This window comes from Dermatophagoides farinae, chromosome 9 (genome assembly GCF_024713945.1).
Source record: "Dermatophagoides farinae isolate YC_2012a chromosome 9, ASM2471394v1, whole genome shotgun sequence".
In the NCBI taxonomy this organism is placed as follows: domain Eukaryota; kingdom Metazoa; phylum Arthropoda; class Arachnida; order Sarcoptiformes; family Pyroglyphidae; genus Dermatophagoides; species Dermatophagoides farinae.
Window position 1 is genome coordinate 307,334 of NC_134685.1, and position 26,753 is coordinate 334,086.

Below are 26,753 nucleotides of genomic sequence, written 5' to 3' on the forward strand. Positions count from 1 at the left end.
TTCATTCATTTTGATTGTTGTGATTAACACACACACATAAACACAAGGGTTGATATTGGGTTTTTCATTCATTTTGTTTTTTTTTTTTTTTTGGAAATCTATGTGTTATGCATGTACTGGGTGTACCAGTTTTATTTCTACACATATATCGATAAAATGTAGGTCGGTGGCCCATTAAAGAAGTATTGATTTTCAATTTTTTTTTTTTTTTTTTTTTTGGTATTTATGTTTTTCCAGATAATTTTCTTTGATTGATTTTGGAATCGATTTTTTCTGTTGTCATTTTCTCTCGTTTTGATTATTTATCATCATCATCATCATCATCGATGAAGCGAATCGTCTCGTTTGATCGATATATATCGTTCTTCAACCAATAAACCAATAAGCCAATTTTTTTTCTTTTTGAGATGTAGGATTATTATTGATGATGATGATGATGATGGTGGTGGTGGTGGTGGTACAGGGGTGGAGAACATAATATTATTAGGTCATCATCAGACATTTATGGGGTTATGATCTAGTAGTAGTATGTGGAATAGTGTGTTAATCAACAAAAAATGATTTTTTTCCAACCGGAAAACAACAAGACACTTTCACTTGATTAAACAAATTTTTTTTTGACTGATTTTGTGTTTGTTTTTGGTTTTTTTTTTGGACAACAAAAACAAGCTTTTTTTTATTATTTGGTCCAGTTTTTTTTCGTCGTTGTTGTAGGATGCTTTTTTTTACTGCTGCTGCTGCTGGTGGTGGTGGTGGTGGTGATGGTGTTCATTGTGTTTTTTGTGTGTGTTTTTTGTGTGTTCCAGTTTTTATTTCACAGTTTCCGTTTTTTTTTGTGGTAAAAGTGTTAATTATGATTGGCTATCATAAACACTTTTACCATGTATGTGTGTGTATATGTATTAGATATAAAAAGTCCAATTTTTTTCAATGAAATTTTCATTTTTTTTTCATCACAGTAAAAGTGTTAAATTCATTTCATGTTTAACACTTTGCATTCAAACACCTTATCTTTTGTTATAAATATTCCACATTCTGATATGTGACATTATATATAAACTTGTGATGAATCATATAAAATAATAATCAAATGACGATGGTAAACAGAACATCAGAATTTCTTTTTTTTTCATTTACATCACGAAACATCATCATCAATTTTTTTTTGTTCCAAATAGAAAAGGTATGTCAACAAAAAATATACTTGGACCACAAATATACTTTTGTTGTTGTGGTGAATCAGATGTAAATATTAGCATAATATTGTGTGTGTGTTTATAGGATGTTTTTCAATCAATGAATGTATTCTCACTCACAGATATATGGTATTGATAAAAAAAATTGATTTTTTTAGATAATTTTTTTTAACAAAAAATAATTTAACACTTTTATTACAAAAATAAATTATTTTTTTTTTCGTCTAACTGTTATATATAAATGCTGATGATTGTAGCATATTTTTTTGTTTGGACAAATACAGGCCACTTTAAAAGCCATTAGGTCATCAAATTTCATTTTCTTACTGCTTGCTTCTTGTACAGATAAATTGTCACCATATTTATTCATTTATTTATTTATATGTCATGAATATAATCATTGTTTTGATTGTTTTCTTGGAAAACTTTTCTTAGTTCATCATCTCTATCATATATGGGTTGCGTTATCTAATCTGTGTCTGTTTTTTGTTTTTTTTTTTTTTTTTTTTTTTTGATTAGATTTGGTTTGTCCGCATTTTGTTTGTTATGGTTCTGGTTCATGTTAATTAGACATTCGGGTTGTTTGTTTTCTGGATCCAATTTGGATCTCTTTTATATTATTATTCACACTATATGGCTATGTCTATTCTATTTCATTAAATTTTCGGTGGTTGGTTGGTTGGTTACCAACATTGTTGTTGTTATGATATGGATTGAGATTTAATAAAAAGATTATGATGATGATGATGATAATGGATGCGTTTCATTGTTTGTTTGTTTTTTAAACAACAAAAATAAATTATGATGTATATGAAAATAACGATGATGATGGATATGATGATTGTTGTTATTTTTTTTTCAACACTTTGATTACATTCTAAAGTAAAAAAGAATTTTGTTTCAACCTAAATATTATATAATCCATGATGATCATATGAAAGAGTTAATAGTTTGTGTGCATGTGTTTTTTGTCTTGTCTTGTGATTTCTGATTATGAACATTTTTCTTTTTCACCATTTTTAATCATCATCATCATCATGATGATGTTTAATGAAAAAAAAAACTGGCCAAGATTGATGTTTGTGTGTGTGTGTGTGTGTATGTGTGATGCTGATGAATTTCGACTATCATCATCATCAGATGATGATAATGATGTTCATTTTCTGGTTTTTTCCAAAAAAAAAAAAATTTCTTCATTGTGTTATTTTTGTTGTTGTTCAAGGCCATTTTCATGATTCATTTATATGTGTGTTTTTGTCCATTTGCCATTCTATATTGCCAATTTTTGTTTTCATTGATTATTTCTGGTTTTCATTTAGGAAATTATTATTTTTCAGGAAATAATAATAATAATACTATTATTATTACTACTATAGAAAAATAGAATGATTATTAGTAAATATAAATAAAATGAATTTATGGATGTGAAAAGGATTATTGAATGATTTGAATGATTCAACCACTCTCGGTTGTCCACTCCGGTTGCTAGCCAGAATTATTAAACAAATGGAAAAAAATTTCATTTCAAGATTCAATTTAATTGCTTGCAAGGATATTATTTGTTTTTGTAATTAAGAATTTGCAAAAAAAAAAGAATTTTGTTTGTTATTGCAATTAAAAGATTAAATTCCATTCTTTAAATGATAATAATGATTATTATTTAAAAACTTTTTCAAATTCATTCATTCATTTGTTTTTTTTTTTGTTCAATAAGAATTTATTGCTTTGCTCTCGAATATGATGATTTCAATCGATGATGGTAATCACAATAAACACACTTACACACACACACACATACATTAATTGATCAAATGATGATGACCACCATTCATGATGATCATTATAATGATAATGAAACCTGTTTTTATTAATTTTTTTTTGTTCAAAGAATGGGAAATTCCTGGAAAAGTTTTTTTTTCTAGTTTTTCATCATCAAATATTGATGATCATGGGTTTATATAATGGACAAGAGTCACGAATCGAATGAAAATCTTGATTTTTGTCCATTCTTTTTCTCTATTGTTGTTTTTTGGGTGATTTATGAAAAGTTTTTCTAGCTTTTCTGGCGTGTTGTGTAGACATTTTAAGATTCATGATTCTCATTTGTAATAATTTTCTTTTTTTGTTGACCATTCATTTCGAATCGGATATTTAAATTTGAATGTCATTTGTCATGTGATGCCATTCTTTTTATGTTTGTTTTTTTTTTTTTTGTTTTCTTTATTTTTTTTTTCGATTAAAAAAATGAAACTGAATGAAAACGAAAATTGTCACAACAACCATAACGACAACGGATGATGTCAAGTTTCTTTTTTTTTGGCTGACATTTGAATTCTCTGCAATAATAATGATGATGATGATGATGATGGAAATTCATTATGGAATATGGAAATGATGATGTGAATGGAGACGGGTTTTTTTTTATTTATTTGTATCCAATGTTGACTGTTTGTGTGGTTTATACTATAAATTCCATCGAGAATTTGGTTCATTGAATGAATGATGGACAAAAAAGTTGTTGTTGTGGAGATTAATTTTGTTCAAATTTTTTTTCAATAAAAAAAACTTATTATTTTAATGGACATGGTTGTTATATTCTTGATGGTCACTTGTGGTTCTCAGAAAGAATTAATTTATCATTGAATGAATTCTGTTAAAATGCAGCAGCAGCAGCTTGGTGAATTTTTTTTTTTTTTATAATTAACACCGAATGAAAAATTGTGAATTCAGGAAAAAAGTACATCAATTTCCATCGGTCTAAACGAATCATCATAATCATTATTTTTTTTTTACTTTTCTCAGTTCATTAACACTTTTTTTTGTGTACACACACTGTTGTTTGATGCACAACAACAACCACCAACGCTTAAAATTTTTGTTTATTCTGTCGGCTTATATTTGTGTGTGTGTGTGTACAAAGTTTTGATTGGTACACCAATTTATTATTTAGAATTTTCGAGAATTCAAATATTTTGATCGATCCATTTGTTTAATAATTGATGCCATTAATGAGCGTGCCCATTATTTGGAGCTTATTTTTTCTCCATACTGAGCCTTTTTTCTCACTATACTAATTGATTTTTTTTTTATTTTTTTGGTTTTTCAAATTGTTTTTTCACTCTTTTGTTTTTTTTTTTGTTTTCAACATGTCACAACATGATAAATGTTTTTTGTTTTCTTCTTTTTTTCTCGATATTTACAAGGAAAATTTATTTTTTATTTTTCTGAGAAAGTTTCGGAAGAAAAGTTTGAAAATTTTCGTTTTTCTTTTTGTTTCATCCATTATCTAGTTTTTTCTGGTTTTCGTTTTTTTTCTGTTTTTTTGGTATATGTCCGATAATTATTCAATAGACCAAGTGTTTTTTTTTCTATTTTGCATTTCGTTCCGGGAACACTTGAACTCTTCCTTTTTTCACTGTTTCGAAAATCAATTCAGTTGCATTTCATTTGAATATAAACAATTCTTTTGTTTTAACACTTGAATTACAATCCAAGGACATTGAAACTGATAAATGACTGTGTGTGTGTATGTTCTGTTACCAGCCAATAAATTGATTGATTGACTGATGTTGAATCGTATCGAATTTCAGATTTTTTTTTTCGTTGCCAAATGACAATGCCCTTTGTCTCTTGCCAAAAAATTTTTTCTATTTCTGGTTCTCTCTTTCTCTTGTTATCAAATAAGGATATATTGTGAATAAGGATATTTCGTAACCCTTTTTATACAGTAAGTAATCATTTTTTTTTCATTCGTATATAAATACTTTTGTTTTCAATTTGAATTTAAATGATGGATTGATTTTTATTTTTCTTTAATTATAATTGATGATTGACTTGCTGGTGGTTGTGGTTGATTAGTCAGTTATATTATGTGGTTGGTTTGTTGATCTCAATGTTAATGTCTGTGTGTCTGTGTGTTTTCATCAGCTGTATTTTGTTGTTGTTGTTGTTTGAATCATCAAGTAAATTTATTTCATTCACACGAAGGTTTTTTTTTCATCATTATCATGATAATAACTAGATTATAATTAATAAATAATTAATTTAATCGATGAATAATTATTATTATAATTTGATCAATTTTTTCTTTCATATCCATTATTTTTGTCTGTTTGTTTGTTTGTTTGTTTGTTTCTGTCATATTGGATCATTAACACTTTTAATGTTTTTCTCTTTTTTTTTCTTTCTCTCTTGCCCTCACAAATCTAGGATTTTAGTTTGTGACAACATTCATTCAAGATTATCGGCTATATACATCCATCCATTCCATTCCATTTCATCATCATCATCATTGTCAGGAACATTCAAGTGGTTAAATGAAAATTTTCTGGTTATTTAACACTGGTCGTTGGTTTCCTGCTACTCATAAATAAACAAAGCAAAAAATCATGACAACAGAATCATCTACCACATATTCAATTGTGGTTCCTTCTTCTTCTTCTTCTATGACAACATTGACAACTACATCAACATCATCATCAACAACAACACCTTCCACTAATATTTCAATAAATTCTAATGGTAGTAATAATAATGTTATTCATAGTAAAAGTTTATCGATAAATCGTCATTTTAATCAATCATCGCCATCACCATCAAATAATGAATCAACGATAATGAATAAAAGTGGTAATAATAATAATCAAGGAGCTTGGATCACATCCATATCGGCTTCAATGGCAAATCAATATAATAATCAACAACAGCCATCAAATAATCATAATCATAAAAATAATAATAATCAACAACAACAACAACAACAATTAGCCAATCATTTACGTTCACATTTATCATCGACGACGGCTACGACAAATTCTGGTCCACCACCATCATCAACATTATCACAAGCTGGTCCATGTCCAGAAAAAGATAATAATCATGGATATTTATCAAATAGTCTAGCATTTAGTGAATTAATGGCGCAAACATTAACATCATCATTTTGGAATTTTCGTTCACGTTTTGAACGGTTATTATTGTTGATTGTATTCATTGTTTGTATACTATGTATTGTACTTCTAGTCTTAATGGTACTATTATTGATTAATCAACCTTATTTTCGTGGTGGTAAGTTTATTCATTTTGTGATGTGATGGCAATCTGTGGTATTCTAAGTGTTAATTATTTTTTTTTTTAATAGGAAATTCTTTACCAAACCATAATATCCCAGCTCGTTTCGATATCCATGGTATCAATAGTAATGATATGATTACAACTGGATGGAATCAATTATCATCATCATTACCATCATCATATCCAAATCCACAAATAATACCCGGCTATCATTATTATTATGCCGCTAATAATGGCCTAAATAATCCATTGTCATATAGTAATCTATCAGCAGCAACAACTACTGAACAACAACATCTCAATAATCAATTTCCAACAAAATTCTATCAGAATTTCATTCCAACACCAATGGGACCAATCTTTTCGGCATTACAACATGTACGAAGCCAACAACAACAACAACAACAACAACAATCAAATCATTATCAAACAGCAACTCAAACGACAAATCATCATCAATCATTTCAGGATCCAAAATCAGTTTGTCTTCGTCCTGGTTGTGTCAAAGCAGGTTAGTGTCAAAAAAAAAAAATTTTCTTTCCAGCTACACACACACATTAATATTTCTAATAGTATAGTAAATTGGATTGAATTTTCCTAGGAAAAATATAGACTTTTTGCTTCTGTGTGTGTGTGTGGGTGAATGTAAAATTTGAGAGTGAGTGGTAAATGCATTTTTCTGATAAAAAGTTCCAAAAATGGAACAATAATCATCATCATCATTCCATTGATGATAATGATAATGATCCTAATGAAATTCATTCGATTTACTTGTTTTCATTTTGTGTGTTGTTGTTGATGATGATGATGTCTTATTATTTATGATATAAAAATTTGTAAACAGATGTGAAAAAGTAAGAACAACAAAAAAAAATTCAATTAATCCTTTCACTACACACTACTGATGGCAAACACATTTGATTGAACATTTTTTTTTCATCCTAATTTAACAAAATGAAATGAGAATTTCTTTCTCGTTTTGTTTTTGTTGTTGTTGTTGTTGTTGTTGAAAATTTGATTCTTGAGCCAAATTGAATTTGAATTCCATGAGTTTATTTTATTCATAGAGTTGTTTTTGTTTATTGTGTTTTTTTTTGATTCAATTTTGAATTTTTTTTTTCATTTTTCAAATTTTTTTCTTCTGTTGTTGGCTTCATTTTTTTAATATTGTGATGATGAAAATGATGAGATTTGAAATGAATTTTTCTGTTTTTGAGAATTTTGCCCATAAATATTTGGACACTTGATTTTTTTTTGGCACTCATATAGCCTTTTTGTTGTTGTTGTTTCAGTGTTTCAAAATTTTTTTCTTTTCCAGATTATTTCTCTCTTTGCGTGTTTGTTGTCATATAATAAAATTCGATGCGCTTTTGCTTTTGTCTTTTTTTTTGTTTTTCGTTGCTTTTAATGGAATTGAAAAGATTCATTTAAGCGTAAATACACAACAGCAGCGGAAAAAGTAAAGTTTTTCTTTCTTTTTCTTTTACACACTAGTAAAGTTTAACCCCATAACTACCCATTAAACAACACTACACCAACAACAAAATATATCACTACAGGCCTATGTTTTTGTTTGTTTGTTTTTTATGATTATTCTGATTATTTATATATATTTATATTATTAGTATTATTTGCGGACAATTTACTTTCGGGTTTCCATCCATCCATTCATACATCCGTCCATTTATTCATTCATTTTCATTCTCCATTTGCTTTTTTTTTGAAAGTTTTCCATCTCATCATATTATTTGTGTTGTATGTATGTGGAGGTCAACTGAAGATAAATCTTTACTTATGTAATTAATGGTGGTCTTTTATATTTTTATTCGTTTTCATTGTCTACGATAATGGAAATGATGATGAATTTGTTGATAATGGAAGAGAAAAACTTTTTTTCGATATGGATTTGTTTTCCGGGTGTATCTCTATTTCTGTCTGGTCATTTGGGAACTTTTGGTTTTTTTTTTTTTTTTTGATTACGAAATCTCAAAAGAAAAAAAACTTTTAAACAAAACAAATACATTATAATGATGATTAAAAGATTTTGATTGGAATTGGGATTGATAAATTTACAGACAGAAAAAAAAGTTGGCTTCACTACTACTATTTTTCATTACATACATTACATGATTAACTGAATGAATAAATGAAAAAAATAAAATAAACTTGAACCTTTTTGAATAATATCAAATTATCATTTCCAAGGTAGAAATAGTTTTATCAATAGAGTTTGTTTTTTTTTCGTATTCTAGAAATGAAATTTGATATATTCAACGAGAATTATCAATGTTTATGTATGTTGTGCGTCATATTATTTTCATCATTTATTTTTTTTTCTCTCTCTCTCTCTCTCTCTCTGTGTGTGTGACCCAAAAAAGGGCTTCAAATTTTCCAACATCATCGCTACCGTCGTAGATGATGATAAACTTTCCCTAAATAATGCGTGTAATATGTTTAATTTTGATTTTTTTTCTCACCGAGAATTCCTTTTCATCGAGACTGGGAATGAATTGATTATTATTATATATTGTCCCGTTGGTGTCGGGTAAATGTGTATTATAATAATTACGATTCTTTACGGAATTTTTTTTTATTATTCAAACAAAATTTTCGAGATCGTTTGTCACCGAAAATTGATGGCCATAATAATGATAATAATAATTTCAACACAATTCAGCAGCAGCAGCTTGTTTCAGATTACTTATTTGACTTTTACTTTCATTTTTTTTTCGTTTTGATTTGTTTTCTCGATTAAGAAAGTGAAAAAATTCTTTTATTTCATTTCTCTGTTCACTGTCACATCATTGTATGGCCCATTTTTTTTATTGTCAATAAAAAAAATGAATTTTATTCTCTGGAACGACAATTTAAAATGCTTCCCAAGTGTATTGCAAAAAAAACTCGTTTTCTTTTTCTCAATTTATCTTTATTATCAAGGTGTTTTTGTTGTTGTTCATTCATTCAATAATTAATTTTTGTTTCCAAAAAACATTTGTTTTCCATTTTTCTTGGCTCATACGGATTGCTTTTATGTGTGTGTGTGTGTGGGGTCGACATACTCTTGAATATTCGATAAAATAATGATTCTTTGGAATTGAATTTTCTAGTTTAAGGAATTTTATATTTTAGACAGAAAAAAAACAAAAAAAATTTTAAATTGCATTCCTTGAAGCTTTTTGTTTGTCGTTGAAAAATTGTTTCAGCTTTTTTTCCAAATTCTTTTTCTTTCCTGGTTACATATAACAGAGAGAGAGAGAGAGAGAGAGAGACCTAAGGTGAATTTTTCCATATTTATAGATTTAAAAATATTTACGGCCATCCAAACAGTTTGTTCCGTTACATTTTTTTTCTTCCAAGAAAATTCTTTCATTCGAAAAAAAATCAGACTGCGTGGTACATGAAACATGGATGCATCATCCAATTGAATAACTTTTTTCTGCTTCTTTTTTTTTTGTTTTGCTTTTCCCTTTTGTATTTTGTTGGAAACAATTTTTCGTTTGAATAAATCTTTCATTTTTTTTTTCATTTACATCGTTTTTTTTTTTTTGCTTGCTAGCTGATAATCCAGAATTTGAAAATGTCGACATTTTTTTAGACAATCAAATTATTGATTAATTGATTGAATTCTCGTATTGATTGGATTTTTTTTCTGTTGCTATTGTATTGATTGATTTTCTTGTTTTTTGTCATTTGAATTGAACACATGTTTTCATTTGTTAACCCGTTAATTTTACAGTGTTTTTTTTTCACCAATCCCACTTTGAAAATCAGTGTATGTGGTCCATTTTGGATTCTTTATTAAATTTGTGAGAACAAAAAGAAAACTTTTCACATTTTTTTGACATTCAAATAGAAGAAAAAAGCAAAAAAAAAATTATCATCAATTTCTATTGGATACCCTAGAACTAGAAAAAAAAACACTAGAGAATTTGATTCGTTTATCGTTTTTTGTTTGTTACATTTACTGTTAGTCTGAATCTCCCATGAGATATTGAATGAAAGAAACGCATAGATTGAGTGATTTGAATAACTAATTTCTTTGATGAAATTTTATACATGCATACATTATATGCAAATGAAAAAAAAGATGAAGAAAAACAACAAGAAAATGAAAATGGATTTGAGTGTTATGATGATGACTATCTATTTTTCTACACACACACATACACAGAATATGTTGAGATGTAACATCCGATTTGGCCCATCAATTTCATTTCATTTGTATGTGTGTGTGTGTGTGTTTTGGTAAAGGAAACAACTATAATGAGAGAAAAGGATCGAGAAAAAAAAATTCTTATCTTTTTTTCTCCAAACAAAGAAAAAAAAACATTCTCATTTTGGAACATTTGTTTGGATATTTTGAATTTGAGATTTCCACATTAAATGTGAATGATGATTGATCGATATAGATCGATAAATGTTAATGGTATTTGTGTAATTTTCAGTTTTCATCCAAAATATTGCTAGTTTTTTTCAACTTTTGTTTCATTGTACAATTTCTATTGTTGTTTTGTATCGGAAATTGGTATATATGATAAGCTTGAGACGTTTTACACATACGGTCACACATGATTTATTCAATTTTCAAAACCAATAATGATAATTATGACTGTGATTGATGGACAATGTATGTGTGTGTGTGTGATTACCGTAATTTCCTTATGACATAACATTAACAGCAAACAAAAACAAAACAAAAAAACGGATTCAAATAAAGTAAAAGATTGATTATGAAAGACAATGATGATCATGATGATGGAAAAATTCATATTAATCATCATCAGTGTTACGAAATATAAGCCAATTTCTTCATGTGTTCTTTCTGAATCAAATTAGTTTGATCGGCGGTAGCAGCAAAAAAAAAAGAGAATGTGATTTTTTTTTTGTAAATCATCATCATTATCTTTAAATTGTGTGTCTGTGTGTGTGTGGTGGGAAAAAGTGTTGTAGAAAGAATTGAATAATCGAAAAGTCAAACAAGAAAAAAAAACACCTTGTTGAATTGCTTTAATTTTCTTTACGTTTCCCGGAAATGATAATGATGATGATCATTTTTATTTTCACTTTTATTATCAAATTGAAAATAAAAATCATATTTTCTCCCATGAATGATATGTATGTGTGTGTGTGTGTATGTTGGATTTGATTTGATAATAAATGCCATTGGTCATCTTGTGAAAAGAAAAAATATTTCTAATCAAATTCACACTATATTTGTGTGATTGTGATATTTAAGAATCATTCAGAATGATTCTAGGAAGCCGCATACTTTATTCTGGTATTGTATAATAGTAGCAGCAGCTTGTGTGTGTGTGTGTGTGAAATCTTTTTATCATTTAGATTGAAATTGTCCAGTTTTTTTTTCTTGATAAATGTATCCAATGAATGAATGAATGAATGAATGATGATCATCTTCATATTTTTATCATGCGAAGAACAAAATTGAATTGAAATAAATTTCTATTCAATGATGATGATGATGATGATAGAAGAAAAAAGATCGACATGCATACACACACTCAAACACAATGACATCCATTTTGGTTTATTTGTGTGTGAAATGTGAACAATGAATGAATGAATGAATTTAGCCTTTTTCTCGCTTCTTTTGGCTTTGATTTGTTGATCAGTCAGATGATGATGATAATAAAAATAACAACTAGATTTCAATTTAGATTTTGAATGAATAAAACAGACAAAAAAGATTGTGATTAAAGTTTTTTTTTTCTTCAAACAACAATATAACAGACTGACTGACTGACTAACTGATTTTATTGACTGATTGAATGAATGAAAAAGTCAATTGTCTGACGTGGATGATGATGATGAAAGTGTTGAAAAATTGATTTTTTTTTTTGAATTTAATTTTCAATTTTTTTTTGTTGAAAAGATTTCTGTTCTAGTGTTCGTTTTTTATACTTAAAATTTCTCTTTTTTTGACTTGATATAGCATCAGAAATATTGAATCTAATCGATGAAACAATTAATCCATGTGATGATTTTTATCGTTTTGCTTGTGGTGGCTGGATACATCGTACTGCGATACCGGATGAAGCAGGTCATATATCGATTTTTGAACAATCAAGAGAACGGTTAGATATACAATTAAAAGGTGAGCCCGCATGTGTTTCATTATAAATCGCTAATTTTAACCATTTTTTTAATGTAGATTTAATTGAAACATCCAATAATACAACACCAGCAATTGAAACAATGAAAAATATGTATCGATCATGTATGAATCTGTCGGCAATTGAAAAATTAGGCATAACATCATTACGTAATGCATTGGATGAATTAGGTGGTTGGCCTGTAGTGGAAGGTGCCAATTGGAATGAAACATCATTTGATTGGATTAATGTAACAAAGAAAATACGACAAATTGGTTTTAAACCTGAAATGTTTGTCACATTTAAAGTGATTGCCGATGTTATGAATAATACAAGGAATATGATTTTTGTATGTATCAAACATATCGATCAATTTTTGATAGATGATTGTTTCGATTGATCGATCAATCAATCATATATCGATCTGATTGATTGTTTCGATTATCAGACAATTTTATTCCATTGATTTATATTAATTGAATTGATTTATTTATTCTATTCTTATATGATGTGTTTTTCTTTCTTTTTCTCGCACAAATTTTTTATTCAATTATTGATCGATCGATCGATCATTCAATGGATCTATTGATTAGGTTGATGAAGCTACACTTGGTCTACGTAGACAATTGATCACGCAAGGACCAAATCATACAACTGTACGTGTTTATCATCAATTGATGGTCGATACAGCAATGTTATTTGGTGCAGAAAATCGTACACAAGTTGAATTAGAAATGTGGGATACAATTGCATTGGAATCACAGATTGCACATGCTACACATGACCCAATGCAAGGTGAAAAGAAACAATCATGGTATCTATATCTGAAAGCATTTGCTGATGTTGCCAATCAGGTAAAATAAACATTCACATTTTTTTTTTCGTTGTCACTCTAAGTGTGTTAATTCTACAGTATTAACAACTTGATAGAAAATATGAAATTTTTCAAATTTTTTTCTTCAAATTGAAAATTCCGATATTTAGTCTCAAGTTTCAATTCAAGTTAAAACTTGAACAAACTTGTTGACAGCAACAGAAAAACAAAGTAAATTTTTTTCCAATATTTTCTTTGAACCGTTATGCTCTATTTATCCAAATGGGTTACATCATCATCAATTTAGTCTTAGTGCAGTTATAGATGATGATGATGATCATCATCATCATGGCAGTAGCAGACACACTCAAGTTAATTGCCAGGTATTTTTTTTTTACTAAAATCACAACTATGAATAAAACAGGTAAATCTCGAAGAAATAAAGAAAAAAAAATGCCAGACATCTGTCATTGTCAACAACAGACAGAAGCTTTTATTTTCAATCCAGATCAAATGTATATTTTTTTTGTTACTGTTTCTCTGTATGTTTTTGTTTTTGTCACCATTTTGACAATTTTTATCCATCTTGATCAATTGATTTAGAGCGAAGTACTTGCCACAAATCAATCACGATTGGGACATGATTGGATACGTTTTGTAAATGCTGCAATCGATTTACCAAACAATGATGGTGGTAGTGATTTGAAATTCACTGAAAAAGAATTAGTTATGGTGGATAATATTCGTTATATGGGACAGATTGATTATCTAATTTCATTTGTAAATAAACATGATAAAAGGTAAGTAATGGTGTTATTTTTTTTGATTTCGCTTATTAATTAACGTGAAAACATCTTCATATTGTCGGTGTGTAGATTACTTGCTAATTATATGTTATGGCGTGTTGTATTACAAAATTTGGGTACCGGCAGTAAAGTAATGCGTGATATGAGAGATAACCTGAATAAACATCTTTACGGTATAACGGAAAAAATGGCACGTTGGAAGTTATGTCTTTCACAATTGACTGGTAGTCTAGCGAATGGCTCTTTCGTCACATTATATTAAACATCATTTTAATGAAACATCACGTGACAAAGCAAAAGAAATGGTTCGTTTTATACAGCAAGAATTTGAAGATATTCTTCATCATACTGAATGGATGGATGGTGAAACCAAAAAGAATGCATATAAAAAATCACATGCAATGAAAGCCATTGTAGGATATCCGGCTGAATTGGCTAATGATACATTGGTTGAGCAACATTATAAAGATGTAAGTTTTTTCTGTTTTTTTTTCGTGTTTTCTTTTCTTTCTCGTGTTTGTTTGTCTCGTGTCTAATGACGTGTGATGGTAAATGACCCCATATGTGTGAGAAATCTGATGCCCATAAATTTAATTTGATCGTTTCCAGAACCGGAAAAATAAACAAAGTAAAACAAATGATCCTGAATGAATGTGGTTTATTTATTTTTTTGTGAATTTCCTGTATTTTTATATCCGGTTCTTATTTTTTCATTCATTTATCATCATTCACTGAATACCATTCACGAATGATGATGTGAAATTTTTTTGTTCCATTGAAAAAAATCGTTAAATTTGTTCCTCTTTATTGTTTCAAGATTCAAGTAATAATAATTGTTCTTTTCCATTTTATTTTTTCCGACCATCACCACCACACCATTAACGACTAAAATAATGAATCAGCTGCAATTAACACCGGATAATTTTGAGCTAAACATCCGTCGTGTACGTATTTGGGCACATCGTAATGAATTTAAAAAATTACGACAACGTAATGATCCACACAAGTAAGTGTAAAATTGACCATATTGGTTTTGACACTCACAAGCACACACTTATAGATTTTTTTTTTGCTTTTCGAGTTTTTTCCGTTATAATTGATCATGTCTAACTGAGTTGTTGCGGTTGTCGGTGTAAAGAATTGTTCCAGGAACACGAAAATAATTTGTAAAAATTGAATTAATTCACAAACATCTTCATGTTTGTACTAGATTTTTTGCACAAATAGCAAAAAAAAAAACGAAACAACGATGTTTCATGTTTAGAATTTTCATCTAAATCATAGAAAGCTAAAACAACAACATTTTTTCTTGTTTTTTTGTTCTGTTCTTAATTTACGATTCTTGTCCACATTCTTTGCTCTGAGTTTTTTTTCTGTTTGTTTTGTATTCTTACCACAACAAATGACTAATTGATTAGCTATTTTTTTTGTTTTTCATTATTTGCAATTGCTTTTATTGATTCATTCTATCATTAATTCTCATTTATTATTCCATCGTCATTATTATTTAGCTGGAAATATTTTTCCAATGCAGCCAATGTAAATGCATTTTATTGGTCACAAGCGAATTCTATTGTAATACCTGCCGGCATATTAAGAGATATATTCTATGATCATGATCGTCCACAATATCTGAATTTCGGAACAATCGGCTATGTTATTGGCCACGAGATTACACATGGATTCGATAATATTGGTGCACAATTTGATGAAATTGGTAATGCACGTAATTGGTGGAAGAATGAAACAAAAAAACATTATAATGAAAAGGCACAATGTATGGTGAAACAATATCGTGAATATTCGTTGCCAAGAAAATTGCAAATAAATGGTGATCTTACATTGAAAGAAAATATTGCCGATAATGGTGCCATTAAAGAAGCATATCAAGCATATGAAAAATATGTTTCGAAATTTGGTGAAGAATTATTATTACCCGGTCTTCGTTATACATCACGGCAATTATTCTGGATTGCTGCTGCTATGGTAAATGATAATATTCTAAATATTTCATTTAAACTCATTCAATTTTATTTCAATAGAATTGGTGTAGTAAATCTTCACCGGAAATGTTCAAAACACGTCTAGATACCGATAGTCATAGTCCATCGGAAGCCAGGTTTGTCAATTATTATTTTATCGCAAAATTTCTTAAAATTTCCGAATTTTTTTCAAACCTTCATTAGGGTAAATGTTGCATTTAGCAATTATCAACCATTTGCAGATACATTCGGATGCCGTATTGGTACGAAATCAAATGCAAATCATAAATGTTTGGTTTGGTAAAGATGATAAACGATCAATTAACAACAGCCAATTTTAAAAACAATCAACCATTGCTTGTGTTTGAAGACGACCATTTATCGTTTCTTCGACAAAACAATGAACAACAATGACGACGAAAAATTAGAGATTTTTTTCGCTTACAATTGTGATAAAACTATTATTTAATCAAATATTGATTATTTGGACACACCACACACACACACACAATGACACCTTTAGCTCCAAAATTTCATCAATATTATTATCAACAACGACTACTCAGCTCTCATTATCAGTGTTATTTTAGTTTAGTTTAGGAATTTTTTTTCAATTTTTTTTCCAATCACCAAACTGTATATGGGGTTCAAATTTTCTTTTGTTCCAAATTTTTTTTTAAATATCTGTTCTATTTAAATTCATTCCACCATGCAACACACACACACCCAAAAAGGTTCAAATGTGTATCGATTTCTTTCTTTGTTCACATTTTTTTTCCAATTTTTATTTTTACTAAAACACAAAATTCAATTATTTTAATAACACAGCCCTTTATTCATCATCCAAAAATGAAAATACAACACAGACAGAAGATTTTTTGAATACTTTTTTTTTAGTTCATTTTATTTTCAAATTTTTAATTTCCAACACACACAATGACCAGTAATTTTATATTGTTCTCAAGAAGAAATCTTTTTGTTCAAAAAAAAAAATCCGATTTCAATTTATCGACGATGACGATGCAAAATGTACGGATTTCATATAGACTGAGATTAAGTGAGAAGAAAAATTCAAATTAAACAACCAAAAGAAAAAAAAGAATTCATTCTTTTCATGATTTGATTGATTTTAATTTACGATTCTTGTTTCCCTTGTTGTTGTTGTTGTTGTTGTTTACACACTCACACACCCACTTGTTTGTTTTTTTTTGAGAAAAATCTATATATAAGTACATGTTCCGTTTATTTATTTGGGAAATCATTAATCGTTTCGCTACATTCACTATATATTTATTATTGTTATACACCACCCACACACAAACATTGACAAATTCTGGTTTCTGAAAAAAAACCTTGTTGTTGTTGATGATGATCCTTTGTGAATTGAATTTTGTTTTTGTTTTGAATTCGATTTTTTTGACAATTGATCGAAAAAAAAAACAGATGAAAAGTTGTCAATTTGGGAATTGAACGAGAGAATTTTATTGATCATCATCAAATCATATGATAAGACTGAAAAAAACAAAAACAAACGAACTATCACACTAAATTTTGTTAAATAAATTTTTGTTTTATTTTATTTTCCATTGAAAAATTATCATTTTTCGAATTCATTTAAGACATTTAACAAATTCATTGGGCAAAAAATATGATATTCAAATGGTTGATCGGACAACAACCACCTCGAGCTATATGAAGGTTCACTTCTTTTTTCCATTTCTAATATATCGGTTTCATGGGGAATTCGAATCGGAATTTAATTGGCCTAGATGATTAAATTGATGTACATGAGTCTCATTACTCCCTCTCTTTGGTGGTCTCTCCTTTTTTTTGGTTTCTTCAACAAATTCTCGGGAGTGAATCAAATGAAACAATAATGAATGTTCACCATGTGTTTGTGTTAATCAACATCGGCACCAAAAAATGCTTCGATTAATCGTGGCCAATAGAAACTCATAACATAGATTTTTGATCCAATCTGTATGGAATAGGAAATGGTTTTGGAATTTTTTCTAAGACCACGTCGTTCCGATGATGATGACCGTTTTGATTTATCATTCTTTATTGACGATTGTTGTTGTTTATATAATGAAAGTAATTTACGAAATTCGTTATTAATTTTGGTTGCTGCATTAATGGCATCATAAAAATCTGGTAATAATCGTGAACAATCCGTATGACGTGCCGATGTTTCTTTGCCTTTCAATTGTAGATGACGGAGATTATGATTAAATTTTGACATTGCATCCAATATTTTCTTATCTATGATTGCCATTGGATTAGCGGTTGATGTTGATGTAACGAAATAATCATCATCATTTGTATCAAGAGTTTCGAAACGAAATGCCGATAAAATTAATGCAATAGTCGATATGACACCGATAGTAAATTTTATATCTAAAACGGATAGAAATAGAAAAAATTTAGTCAATAAAAACATCAAAATAGATACATACTTTTCAAAAATTTAATCATATCTAATCAACACAAAAGCGGCAAGATCAATGAATGCTTATAACTCAACAATGCCCTTGATGATGATAATGATGATGATGATGGTTGATTATTTTCTCTCAGCTGTTGCTATGAAGCATATATGTCAAAATTTTTATTTTAGAATATTTCGTCTGTTTTGTTTTTTTTTCGACTCTGTATGAAATGAATAAATGAATGAAATATCGACATTCTAATTATAACTTTTTTTTCGTATTGGCTTGGCTTGATAATGGATTTTTTTTTCGTCATCATTTTTCGTTCTTTTGGTTGACAAGAATGCTTTTCATTCAATGATAGATATCAGAATTTAATAATATAAAATTCACATTGTGAATTATTCATCATTCATGAATTCATCAATATGATTTTGTATTGGCTAAAGAAATTCTCGATGGACATTGGAAATTAACTCTCGATGGACATTCGATTTGTTTGTTTTATACATTTCGTGTATTGGGCCATCCACCACCAACATAATTTCGGATATTTTAATATTGCCAAACAAACAAATACACACACTCAAATAGTAATTCATCGAAACATTTCAATTAAAAATAGATGATTCATTCATTAGAAATTATTCATCATATAAATAATATAGACATTTACAGAATTCTCTTTTTATATATTTGTTTTCCGATTGTAATTAATTGTTGATATTTTTTTTTTGAAAATGAGACACCGTTGAAATGATAATGAGTCTGATGTGTTTGTGTTTGATTTTGAATCATGAAAAAAGTATACAAATTGAAACAATAAATTTTGTACAAAATTTTGTTTTTTTTTCAATAACATAATAATGGAGTATATGAGAAACTATACATAAGATTAAATTTAGGGAATTGAGAATTTGAGAATGTGAAAATAGACAGATCATAGAATCAGCTGTTTTAGCTGCTTGTTGTATCGGCTTTTTTCGTATCGTTTGATTTTTTACGACTTTTGGTTGCTTTACTTGCAGTTTGTTTAGCAACACTGGAAGCTGGTATGATGTCTGAATCAAGTTTGGCCGAATCAACTGAAACAACCGTTAAAGATTTTTTTGTTTTGGGAGTAGACTTTGTAGCTTTTGGCGCCGATTTAACCGCGCATACTGGCTTTGTAGCAGAAGCAGTTGTACTAGTCAGTGCCATCGTTGTTGTTGCTGCAAGAGCTGCTGGTGATGGATTATTATGCAAAAGATTTTGTATCATGAAACCACCATTTGATGCTGTTACCGGATATGGTGGATAAGATGCTGAATGATATCCATGAGGTGGTGGTGGTGGTGGCCCAGGCTGATGAGGATATGAATAATGACCAGATGGAGAATATGGCGGCCTAATAGCGGTCGGTGACGGAGGCAAGCTATTTGAAACCGGCGGTGGCGCAGGATAAGATGATGGTGGTAATGTTTGATGTCGAGGCGATACATTTCTTGGAGACATATAATGAACAGGTGGTGGTGGTGGTGCTTGTGATGGGTATGTGGGAGAAACATGTGGCGGCATACGTTGTAATGGAGAACCGTGTGGATGAATCGAACCAGGAGGAGGAGGAGGTGGACCACCATAATAACCGGGTGGTGGTGGTGGTGGTCCAACTTGTGGAGAATGATGATGTGACTGGTTGTAATAATCAGGATGTGAGTGTGGTGGAACCAGATTATGATCATAAGCATGATGGCCAGGTGGACAATAATGATGTGATGGTGGTGGTGGCGGATGTCCTGCTGGATGTTTATTTGTAGGGTAGGAATTTCTCGGTGCATCAAGATTGAGTATTTTTGGTGGTGGTGATCGATTGAGTGTTTGCGGCTGTCCACCATAATTGGTTGGTGGAGGTCGTGGTGAATAATTTGATGTTGACGGATAGCTCTGCGGTTTGGAGGTAGTTGAACCGCTGTATGAATCCAAATTAGTCAGTGTATAATTTGGATCATCTTTTCCATCACTAACTCGACCTGGAGAAGCAGATGGTGTCGATACAACCGTAAGAGGACCAGGATATCGGACAGGAGGTTGTGGATAATATTGATGCGGATGAGGCGGTGGTGGTAAATTTGATCGTATCGATGATTGCGGATGTGGTGGATATTGATGTTGATATGAGTGTGATGGTGGTGGTGGCAGACGTGTCAAATACTGTTGTGGTGGTGGATATTCATGTGGTGGTGGTTGGGCATGTACTTGGGACGGATATCCAGGTGGTGGAGCATAATGTCCAGGCGCAACAGCAGTATTAGCAGTTGTAACAGGCGGATGATATGGAGATCGTATTGGTGGTTGTTGATAATGTGGATGTGGATAAGAAATTTGAACCGTTGTTGATACAGGTGGTGGTGGTGATAACTGCTGTGTCACAGGTGGGCCACCTGATAATGATGGTGGTGGAAGTGGTTGTATCGATGGATGATTAATATCGGCAGCGAATTTTGAATTCATTTTTTGTATTGAATTTAGGGGATCTGTTTTTATCGTGGCTGTTGTCGTTGTTGGAACAGATGGAACTACTACTTGTGCTGATGGTGTTTGAGTTGTAACAGGAAGTTTCGATTCTTTTTCAATTATTGTAGTTATATCTTTATCATTTGATTTATTATTTCCACCATTATCACCCTCAACATTTGGCGGTTGTGGAAGAGAAACTGTATCATCATCATTCGTTTTACTTTTTTTAGTCGCCAATTTATCAAATGCATCTTGTTCATGTCGCTGATGTTTATTATCACCTTTGTTGTTTACATCATTATCATCACAATCATCATCATCATCATCGGAAATGATTGACTGTTTTTTTCGTTTATTACTCATAACAGCATTTTCATCGCGACGATCACGGCTATAAGTTAGAATGTTTGGTGTAAGTTTAGGATTTGGTTCGGCAGCTGTTATTGTTGTTGCTGCTGTTTGTTTCGAATGAATCGATTTATTAGATGCTTTTCTATTCGTTTCATCATCATCACCATCATCATCTTCTTTATAATCTTCATCCTCTTGATATTTATCTTTTTTCTTTGTTGCCGGTGGTGGATAATCATCAATGGCTCCATAACCATCATCATCATCAGCTGTACTACTATCTTCACGATAACTAAAACGTTTAGTTTTCTGTGCAGCACGTCGTACACGTGGTGCATAATCAGAACTTTGATCCGAATATGAACCATCACCATCACTAAGTTCATCCTCATCTTCTTCTTCTTCTTCGGATGTAATATCATCATCATCGTCTTCATCATCTGAATCAACTAAAAATCGTCGTCTTCCACCTGATGATTTTTTCTTAATTTTTTGCTTTTTAATATGACTATTTTTCTTTTTTCGATCCGATTTAAATGAATAATTCCGTTGTATACGTGATGATCGACGACGACGACCTGATGGTTCAGAATCTGATTCTGATATTTCAGTTTCCTGATTATCATCATCATCTACTTCGGTTAATTCTTCATCCATTTCAAATTCATCATCATCAGCCATGCGAAAATCTTCATCCGATGCATGATCTTCGTCATCATCATCATCAGAAAAATCTAGATTTGTTAGACTTTTCTTTTTTTTCTGTTTTTGTTGCTTTCGGTTATTCGTCGTCAATTTTTTCCGTTGGCCAGTTACTTCATCCTCATCATCTTGTTGATCATAAGATTCGTCATCATTAGCTTTATCTAATACCGGTTTAACAATGGCCGAATCTGTTGTGTCATTATTACTTTCAGATTTAATAACATCATCATGATGTTCAACAACATCTGTTGTTTTTGTTTCAAATGGATTAATACTGAAATCTGGCATTTCTGTATCTGCTTGTTCGAGAATATTGCTGATATCTTTTCCTTTACTACGTGGATGTGATGCTGTTCCATCGTCATCACCACAACCGCCACCACCACCCTCATCATCATAAACATAGCCTTCAGCTTCATCTTCTTCTTGCAGTATGGCTGATTTGATAAGATCATCATATTCTTTAAATATATAACTTATTGGCTTTCGTTTACGCGCTGATCGTAATTTCAGTCCAGAACGTGAAAAATCATTTATATCAATATGTTTATCCCGATGATGTTTCTTTTTCTTTCGTCTACGATATTCATCTTCATCATCATTATCATTATTAATACATTTGGCAACTTCATCTTCAGAATCACTAATTTCGGAATTTTCAACTGATTCTTCTTCATCCAAAGAATCATCATCATCACTATATTCTTCACGATATTTTCTTTTACGATTTTTCGATTCTGTTCGTCTTCTTTCTCTTTCATCATCATTATCATGATCATCGACGATAAAACCACGTGAATCTTCATCATTCGAATAGAGTAGATCAGCAATCTCATCTGTTTGTCGTATCCATCCATTTGGTCGTCGTCTACGAACACCTTTACGATGTTGTGTCTTTTTCTTTCTCTCTTCCACTTCATCATCATCACCATCATTGTGTTGTTGTTGTTCTTGATCAACAATTAATTCACCATTTTCATCCACATTAATTTGTTCTTCTCCTTCAAGAATATTATCGGCACTAATTTCACAATGACCATAACGCCAACGTTTTCGCAATTTTTGTTTTTCAATAGCACGTTGTTCAAGTTCTTCAGTTAGACGTTGATATTCGGTTTGAAGTTTTCCAATTAATAATTTCTAAAAATTAAGAGTTGAAAAATTTTTTTTAAATAACAAAAAAATCATAAAAACATTTCTAACGTACATGTTCACAAGGTGGACAAAACCAATCACCCGTTGGTATAAGAAATAATGGTGGTCGAAGACAAGAAGTATGATATCCATCATCACATTTATCACAAAGAAGAATCTTTCGAAAACAAGAAAAATTAGTTCCAAATTAAAAAACAAAAATTCATTTTTTTCTTTCAGCACTTACCCAATGTGGATTGTCATATTTACCACATTTACCGCATGGTTTATCATCATTTACATAATTTTCAAGAAAATCATCATTGCAATCATCTTTGGCTGAAAAAAAATCAAATCATTATATGCGCAATAATGGAAATAATAACGACTTACATTTTTTCACCGTTCGAGCACGTCGTATGATAACGGGTTCATCTTCTGGATCGATTTCTTCACAAGCAAATTCATCTTCATTATCACCATTATCATCAAATCGAAGCTGTTCGTCATCATCATGCATAAATTCATCATAATAATCTTCTTCATAAACATGTTCAGCATGTTCTTCAGAATCGTCGGAATCATCTTCCCATGGATTTGCACCTTTACGACCACCTTTTTTCCTTCGTTTACGTTTCTTTTTCGTTTTTTCATCTTCACCGGAATCGCGTTGATAATCATCATCACTCTACATCGAAAATAATTCATAAATTTAAAATCAAAATCAACATGAAAAACAAATTGACCACTTACCGTTGCTTTTTTCTTGCGTCTTCTTTGTTTTTTCGATTTTTGGCTTCGATCTTCACTATCATCACTATTATCATCGCTATCATTATCATCATCATCATCATTATCATTATCATTATCATTATCATTATCATCATCACCAACATCATCATCAAGATCATTTGATTTATCACAAGCTAATTGTGCGGCTAATGCAGCCGCTGCTTTTGCTGCCATTGCTGCTTCTTTTTTTCGACGTTTTTCTTGCATTTCTTTTTCCAAACGCTTTTGTTCTTCTTGCATTTCAATTATTTTCTTTTCCTGTAATGCTTGTATTCGTCGTGAATAACGTTTAGCTTGTAATCCTTCGGCAAAATCTTCTTTGAGTTTATCTAATTCACTACGACGTTTTCGAGCAGACGGTTTCTTTAATGCCGATTTCGATTCTTCATCATTATCATGATTGTTATTTTCTGCCATTTGTTTTTCAGTAGATTCGGCAGCATTTTCTTCACTCACTATCTCTAAGTTAATTTTGCTTGTGGATGTATCATCTTCCTCTTTAATGGCCGAAAGGGTTGATGTTGTTTTTCGCCGATTATTTGACCATCGGCCACCACGACGTCTACCACGACGACGACCGCCACCACGATAATTGCCTCTATTCGATTTGGTTGTTTCATGTTGTTTTTCATTATCATCGCCATCATCATCATAATCATTATTTTCTTGATGTTCTTTTACAATTTCATCGACAATCGATTCATAAATTGATTTAATTTCAGGATCATATGATGTGAATTCTGTTGATTGCACATCCTTGTCATTTTTTGCTTCATCATCATGGACATCGTTTAATTCATCATCATCATTATGATCCATGTATTCCGTTTTAATTTCCATTTTAACCGGTGATGATGGCAATTGCTGTTTTTCTTCTGATTGTTCTTCGATTTTAGGACTTGGTGAAGTAGCTGTTTTTTCCGGTTCTTCATTCATTTCATCGTCTTGATTAAGTTGTTGTTGTTGTTGTTGCTCTATTTTTTCGTCTTTTTCACCATCATCATCATCATCATCATCTTGATCGTTTATAATTTTAGCTGGAATCTGGCTAGCTGGATTACTAACACTTTCTTCGGTGGTCGGTGTAGACATTTGTTTAAAATCATCAATACTTTGTTTTTCTAAATCCTGTATACATTCATTTAGTTCAGGAAGATTTCGTGAAACTAACGACCACGAATTCTCTTCATCAGGTTCATCTTTATAAAGGCGAAAATTGAGATCCGAATCCAATTGATACCAATACGTATAACCGATAAGATCACGACCAATAGGCGGTATGCGTAATGATGATGTTTCGACAGTGGAATTTAATTCACTTTTAAATTTTTGATTAAAATCAAACATTGCCTCCAATAACCGTAGAAAAATTCGTAATCGTAGAGAAAGTTTTGCATTCCTATAACCAAAATGTTCCAATTCCCAGGCATCAATATTTGAATATTCAGCACAGAAACGCATCAATGCTTTTTCCCATTTTTCTTTATTGATATATTTTCGACGTTTACGCAATAGTTTTATATGTAAATCGATTAAATCGGGACGAACTAGAGAAAAAAAACGAGAAAACAATTAAATAATGGAAACAACGAATACCACCAGAATACCTTTATTATAATCTTCAAACATTGTCTTTAAATGCTTAATTGAATAATTTAACTCTAAAGAATGACCAAATTTTTCTAAAAATGAACAAATTATGGCAAAATTCGGATCATTTTCAACTTCTTCTTTAGGTAGTTCATTTTCTTCTTCATCATCATTTTCAATTATTTCATCGCCCATTTGATTGGAATTTTTGTCAACATCACCATCATCATTGTTTGGATGATCCATTTGTTTGGTTGTTTCATCCTCGTCGTTGTCAACATCATCACAGGATTTTGTTGTTGATACAATCGATATTGGTTGCGATTTTGATTCTTCACCATTTACATTAATATCAACATTCGATAATGGTACTGTCGATGATAATGGTGGTGGCGATGTTGGTGATGATCTGGCTACTACTAATGTTTCATTCATATCATTCGTAGCCATTATTGTTATTGCCGGTTTATCAATTTCATTCTCTTTATCCAATAATTTTGTAGCGTTTGAAGAATTTGATTTCGATGATGATGAATCGGATATTGATTTTTTCTCACTAACTTCATCAGTCATAGCTAATTGTTGATGATGTCGGCAATATTTACAAACATGAAATTGATTTCATTTTTTATTCAACAGAAAATTATTTCCGATCAAGTTGTCATATTCAGATTTGAAATATCTGAGAATGATGATGAAAGCCGGAATTTAACAACGACAACAACAATGAAAAAATGGCCACGAAGCCAAATTTTTTTCAAGTAATAATAAAAAGAATCTATAAATTCTATATTGTTGAAAATGACATACGTTCAAAATGAAATTGATATTTTTGAATGTAGAATTTATAAATTTTTAAAATTTGTTATACTTTCAACAAAACAAAAAAAAATTAAATAGATGTGGCCGACGATATGATTAACAAACACACACACACACACACATTATACACAGCAAAGAATCGCTTTATTTTTCTATGGCTCGTTTTTTTTTTTTTTTTTTTGTTCAACCATCAATTCAGACATTCGAAACAATATATCCACATAACCAGCCGCTATTATCGATGCAGCAGCCAGCTAGCCAGCCAGTCAACCAACCAACCAAAATGGATGAATTAATTGACAGAAAAATCCTCCTCCTCCTCTTCGTCATTATCTGTCTGTTTGTTATTTTTTTTTGCCACTACCATTCGAATACATGTGCTATTTTAAATCATACAAAAAAAGGGCGGGACTAGCTATCCTGACACATTTCGTTTTGTAGTAGCAGTATATA

At 30.4% G+C, this 26,753-nt stretch overlaps 2 protein-coding genes across 2 annotated transcripts; one reads left to right on the forward strand and one right to left on the reverse strand.

Annotated features, from left to right (window-relative positions):
* Positions 1-895: 895 nt before the first annotated feature.
* LOC124498051 (neprilysin-2) lies at positions 896-17,575 on the forward strand. The gene is given in 14 exon segments (XM_075734012.1): positions 896-1,183; positions 1,716-1,774; positions 5,406-6,263; positions 6,337-6,780; positions 12,220-12,381; positions 12,439-12,728; positions 12,973-13,233; positions 13,797-13,993; positions 14,069-14,234; positions 14,236-14,469; positions 14,902-15,005; positions 15,511-15,985; positions 16,042-16,118; positions 16,186-17,575. Coding segments are annotated over 12 exon segments (3,189 nt in total). The 5' UTR covers positions 896-1,183; positions 1,716-1,774; positions 5,406-5,584; the 3' UTR covers positions 16,286-17,575.
* On the reverse strand, positions 17,531-26,534 carry LOC124498053 (uncharacterized). Its single transcript, XM_075734011.1, has 7 exons — positions 25,496-26,534; positions 23,850-25,435; positions 23,490-23,784; positions 23,344-23,435; positions 23,170-23,274; positions 19,415-23,102; positions 17,531-18,378 (listed from the first exon to the last, which is right to left on the reverse strand). The coding sequence occupies exons 1-7, from the start codon at positions 26,049-26,051 to the stop codon at positions 17,882-17,884; spliced, it is 6,819 nt and encodes a 2,272-aa protein (XP_075590126.1). The 5' UTR covers positions 26,052-26,534; the 3' UTR covers positions 17,531-17,881.
* Positions 26,535-26,753: the final 219 nt, after the last annotated feature.